A 6,010-nucleotide genomic window follows, 5' to 3' on the forward strand; every position below is an offset into this window, starting at 1 on the left:
TGAAAAGACAAAGATGCACCTAGGTATACTGTACCTTGATAATGCAAGGCTGGTTGTTATTCATAGGAGGCCTCCTCAATTCTGAGGAGAAGGGTAGGAAGGGTGGATAGCAGGGAGCCATTGGAAAGAGGGATTGTGAAGGGAGGAGGGTGAAGCTGAGATCTGGATATAAATAAATAATTAACATTAATAATAATTTTAAAAACCTTAATTTTTATTGGTGATGAGATGTTAATAAATTCTTCCTCATACCTTTCTAATACTAGTGAAACAAACTGACTAATACATAGCAAACATATTCAGTTCCGTTAGAAGATGCCATTTTTTTTTCTTTTTAAGAGAGACATGCCCCTTAGATTCACACAAAGTCCATTATTTAAGTTGTTGTTTTTGATGCTGTTGTTGATCTTCCAGTGGGCAATCACTATTCACCAAGTGCAGAGAAGGAACACAAAGCCTTAGCCAGCTTTTTTGACTCTCAGGATCATGGATTTGACATAGGAGCCTTCTCCTTACTTCCAGGTACCACAATTATTTGTTTTCCTACAAATAAAATCAAAACAGATAAGTATTTTTCAATCTACAAATTTTGGAATATCAGATTTTATACCATTTTTTGTCTTCTTTAGTTCTAGTGACCCAGGTGGATAGGCATGATGATGGGCTACTATGTTTGAGGTTCTTAAAATACAATATGAACTGACAGAGTACAATTCTCATTAAAGATTTCCTCTATTACCATTTAAGATGTTTAAAGACCAAGCAAACGTTTGAATATATATAGACACAATTACATACATATATGTACAAAGACACACAATTGCATCCCTTCAAAGACACATGCACACACACATACAAAAAGAGTACATGAATACACACTTGTATAATGAAGCAAATATAACAAGCACCTATGATTATTGAAATACAAAACACACATGCTAAACACCCATGGACAAGAGGACACACACACACAAATGTACACAAACACACACACAGACACACACACACACACACACACACACACACACACAGAGACACAAACTTCTCTATGAAAAGATGGCTATGTTTGAGAACATTTCCTGTCACTTGAGGAATTATTGGGACCTAAGATGTGTAAAAGGCTCTTAGAGTAAACCAGCCTGTGTGCCCTGGCCTGTACTGATTTCCTTGTCAGGAACATTTTCCATGCATATACTTGCTGATTCTACAAGTATGGTATAAGCCTTGCACAGACAAGCTGGCAAACAAGATTCAAGGTCCTAGGAAAGAGGGGTCAAAGAACATCTTCCAGCCAGCTCAAACTTGAAATATATTCTGCTCATTAACCTACCTTAGCCACATCTCAGAAGACCCTGGTAGCACCAATAAAAAGAGTTAACAACGGTTATTATACAGTAACATTTCAACATGTTGCAGTTCATGTGACATAAAAATCATCTCCAATGTCAGTCATAATGAGGGTAGTGAATAGACATACAATGATTGTTCTGAAATGCAGCACTCTGAAAAACTCTGAGGGGGAATCTGTACTGAAGCAAAGCCAAGGCCATGATATACTAAGGAAAACTACATCAAGAGAGGGATGCAGAGTAGGATTCTATGAATCCTCTTGGTGAAGCCAATCAGATATACCTTGAATTTCTAGGTGGTTAACTTAGTACAAGAAAGTCAAAGAAGCCTAAGTTTTATTTTTAAAATATGTATATTGTGGAACTTACTCTTTTTTACTAAAGACTTTAATTATAAAACATTAAAATTGGAGGCTACCCTACTGTCCTAGGAGGGAACTGGGCACAAGCCCCTCTGAGTGAGTTGCCATAGATCAGAACAGAGGACCTGGCTCCTAGATAATTCAGGAAGTGGCATCCTGAGGCACCTCTCCATACTGTAGAGCAAGAACGAGATGCTATAAGGGGTCCAGGATCTCCTCTGCCTTATAGTGGCCAACTAGAGGTGTCCAATTGCAAGGAGGAAGAGGAGAAGGAGGAGGAGGAGAGGGCATGGCAGTAATTAAATTTCTTGAAAAAAGGTCAAATCCACAGAAAGTCTTGGTAATGATCACAGAATTGTACAACTGGATGGGACATAGGAGAGAGCCTGCATAAGTTTCAGGACAGTTGCATAGGCTTGACTGTGTTTATGCTTACACATTAGGGCAACCTGCCCCTGATGCTTCATTCAGCCTACCTGCTGCTTGCCTGCTATATTTGTCTTTGATCTTCTGGCTGCCTTCTTTACTTAGTATTTTTGTTTCTATGTTGCATTCTTCCAAGGCAATCTGCTCCCTTAGCAGCTGTCTGTTCTCCTTCTGCAACATCCTGACATTGAGCTGGATGAGCTTAGATTCAATCAGGAGGTGGCAGTTCCTGAACCTGATCCACAAACAAAATATGGTGACTCCAGGCAGTATCCATTTTCCTCCCACTCCTCCGAGGACCATTCCCCTATCATGGGCCTTGATACCCAGACAGCCCCAGACAAGTATCCAGATTGTCTGTGGAGCATCACATAGAGGGAGGTCAAATCCATAGGTCAGCCACTTTCCAGAAAACCCAAGGTACTTCTGAAACCACTGATACCAACAGGGATTCATGTATCCCTCAGAAGAGAACATGGGGTCCATATGTGCTTATATGTCTGCAGTATAAAAAAAACCACCTGTAGGTATAGGGCAAAATTTCTCTAGGAGAGAAGACACCCAAGCAGCACACAGTCATTCTATGTTCCTCAGGGAAACCTCATCTATGAATCTAATTTCAGAGCCCAAGAGGCTCAAGGTTGATAACTATTTCCACCATGGTGTAAACATTTTCTATCTTGAGGATACTTAGTTGTAAAGGACAATGACTTGAGGGGCTCACAGACTCTACACACTTTGCCAAAATGAGTACAAGATGTTAAAATCTTACAGGCTTGCTTTAAACAAGGTAAGCTTCCTGTTAGAGAAAACAATATAGAACCTGAGCCCTCACTTTGTTTCAAAGACACATATGGACAGACATATCCTGTGTCTAGTTCTTGCTTCATGACCATGTTAGTCACTCACCAGTAATATTGATTTTCTTTAGTCAAGTCCTGGCACTTGTACAAGGCCTCACTGATGTCCTGGGGCATTCTCTTCAGGTCAGTCATCACCTGGTCATGTTGCATCTCAAGCATAAATGTCTCAAAGTTGATCCTGTGGGAGGACATGGCCCAAGGAATAAATAATCCCGTGAACTAAGGATACAAGAATCATTTCAATTCAAGGAGAATCATGTACTACGCCAACCCATGTATGCCACAACCTAGCTCCTTATTACCAGTTCCACTTGGTGCTTATTAAATTTATTACCCTTGTCCTGGGGCCAGTAGAGACAGGGAAGTAATGGCAGGGAGCTCACCTGCTTCAGTTAACTGAAGGGGCTTGAAATAATAGATTAGCTCTCAACGAACTTTCCTGGAACCTCTGCAACAGGCCTGGGACCACGTTAAATCTCTATGACTCTCCTCCTGTTTTTTGACAAGGATTTGGCAATCCTTGGCTCTATTACTACAAAAATTCCCAAAGGACATAATCATATCTACAGGGAAAAGCCTTTATAACATATACCAGGAGATTCGAATGTAAGCACAGAAGTCAAGTCCTGTGCTGCTCAGAATGATCCTTCCTTGCTTCCTCACTGTTATTTCCTAGAAACTGTGTCAGGCAAAACATAATGACCTATCACATTACATAGATTCTCCAGATGATAAGCAAACACACACACACACACACACACACACACACACACACACTTACACTCAATCAGAATGCTAACTAAATATAATGATGTGGCATTATCTGAGAGTATAATGAATAAAATCTGAGAAAAGCAGTGATGAACTGCAGCCAATCCAGTCATACTGAGAGGTAATATGTGGGACGAGGCCACTCCAGCTGTTGGCAGGGTCAATTGCACCCAAATTACCTCCAGATCAATTTTAAAAGGATAGGCCATAATCACACAATACCTAGCAAGTCCCCCAAACTAACACCTGTGCAAGCTTCTTAAAAGGCAGGATGAAGCCGGGCGTGGTGGCGCTCGCCTTTAATCCCAGCACTCGGGAGGCAGAGGCAGGCGGATTTCTGAGTTCGAGGCCAGCCTGGTCTAAAAAGTGAGTTCCAGGACAGCCAGGGTTATACAGAGAAACCCTGTCTCGAAAAACCAAAAAAAAAAAAAAAAAAAAAAAAAAAAAAGGCAGGATGAGAGCTCACACATTACTATCTTCGTCCCCAGGTGGTGATTCATGCTAAAGGCTCTGATTTAGTTTTGGAGGCATCATAATTCCTGTGACCCCCATCTTACTCTTATCTAAACTTCAAGTTCTGTGTTGAAACTCCAATCAGCCAAATGAGTTTGGATATGTGGACAGCCTGGGGTTGTAGTGTCCTGTTTTACGAGGGAATCTGTGCTTAACAGGAAGGTCCCAAGATAGTAAAGAAGTAGGCACAGTGACTACCTGTCATTCAAATCCTTGTTAGAGTACTTGGCCAGGATTCCCTGGAGTTTGTCTCTCTCATTTTTTATGTTCTGGAGATCTCTTTTGAGCTTCTCCAACCTCTTGATTCTTTTCTTGTGCTCATTGATGTTGGGAGTTTGGGGTGATGCCTTCCTAAAAGACCCTGTAGGTAGATAAACACTAGTAAACTTGTAGAGAAAATAGGACAGGGAAAGCATTGTCACACACAGAAGCCTGAGGAAGAAAAAAATCTAGAGACACTGTGAATCCCTGAAAGAGCAGGAAAGCTATCTTCAAGCTGGTCTCCTCAGCTGTGTCCCTGTTCCCATCCACCATCACTAAACATATGCCTGACAACCTACTGCAATCTCCCAGGCCTGAAATGCATAATAAGCTGCTCCAGAAAGAAGAATTTGGAGGGCATTTTCAGTTCATATCTTACAACATATTCCATCCCTCTTAGCACAAGAAAATTGACAATAAACACCAGCCCCTAACATTCCATGAGCCAACACCTTTATAGGCGTATTACAATGTGTGATGAGAGCTCATATACTACTACACTGACCCCAGACTGTGAATCAGTCCACATCATACTTGTTCAATACCAAAGTGTCTGAAACCTTGATACATGAGCAGGGGAATATAGCTCTCTGTACTTGGCATCACATGCTTATGTAACCTAGAGGAAACTATATCAGCATGGAGTGCTTCAACACTCTTTCCTGAGAGCAACACTTTGTTAATCTCATAGAGCTGGGTCTTTGAATAATTTGCCATTCATAGGAAAATAAAGATCTCTCAGCAAATTAACTGCAGGCTTGTCAATTCCACACTGTCTAAAAAACTAATCATCAGATATTCTTGTCTCTGGCTTTACCATTAAGGAATTTGAAGGATCCAGATCAAACGCCATATTCCTGCAAGGACCAGCTCAAGCCCACATCCCCCATGTATCTTCCCCAACCTTGCCCAGGTCTCACTGTGCCTTCTCCATGACCAGTTCTTTCTTGCCCTCTCCCAACATGATAGACTGACAGTGTCCTTCTGCCTTGATCTGGTCTCAGTTTGTATTATATTCTCCCTCCAAAATACCCTGAGGAGCATGGACAACATACCTGCTTGGGAACCCATTAGGATCTAATGGAATACCTCACAGGCAACTCTTGTTACCACAACACTGGTGACATCACTGAAGATTCTAAGGTTCTCCTGGATACAAGAGATTGTCAAGGGAAGTGACTACTGATGATGTCACTGGGAATGTTCATGGCTTACCTGCTTGCCAGCTTGCCCCATCTTGACCAGTTTCTGAAGTGCCCTTTCCTGGAGTCTCTCTTTTGACCCAGGGGTTAACCCTTGGCAACTTCTCCTTCCAAAATGAGACATTTCTCTCTGCTTCACTACAAGTCAAATGATTTGAATGGGGAGATTTTGTTAGGGCCATGGCATGGGTAGCTCATCTGTGATAGGATCTAAAGCTCTAGCATCATTGGATGTGGGCGATTCTTCTTTAATATAAATCTAG

At 41.5% G+C, this 6,010-nt stretch overlaps 1 protein-coding gene across 1 annotated transcript; it reads right to left on the minus strand.

Annotated features, from left to right (window-relative positions):
* Positions 1–246: 246 nt before the first annotated feature.
* LOC147001717 (disks large homolog 5-like) lies at positions 247–5,662 on the minus strand. The gene is made up of 5 exons (XM_085828942.1): positions 5,601–5,662; positions 4,483–4,645; positions 3,047–3,178; positions 2,188–2,372; positions 247–543 (listed from the first exon to the last, which is right to left on the minus strand). Exons 1-5 carry the CDS (start codon positions 5,614–5,616, stop codon positions 485–487), a joined length of 555 nt encoding a protein of 184 aa, XP_085685068.1. The 5' UTR covers positions 5,617–5,662; the 3' UTR covers positions 247–484.
* Between the last annotated feature and the right edge of the window lie 348 nt (positions 5,663–6,010).

Source organism: Mus caroli, unplaced genomic scaffold, assembly GCF_978045245.1.
Source record: "Mus caroli unplaced genomic scaffold, Mus_caroli_1 scaffold_12, whole genome shotgun sequence".
Classification (NCBI taxonomy): domain Eukaryota; kingdom Metazoa; phylum Chordata; class Mammalia; order Rodentia; family Muridae; genus Mus; species Mus caroli.

Coding starts and splice junctions, on each gene's coding strand:
- LOC147001717 (XM_085828942.1), bottom strand. Junction 2,373..3,046: donor AAAGAAAATCAATATTACTG/GTGAGTGACTAA, acceptor TTTGTGGATCAG/GTTCAGGAACTGCCACCTCC. Junction 544..2,187: donor ATATAGCAGGCAAGCAGCAG/GTAGGCTGAATG, acceptor TTTTATTTGTAG/GAAAACAAATAATTGTGGTA.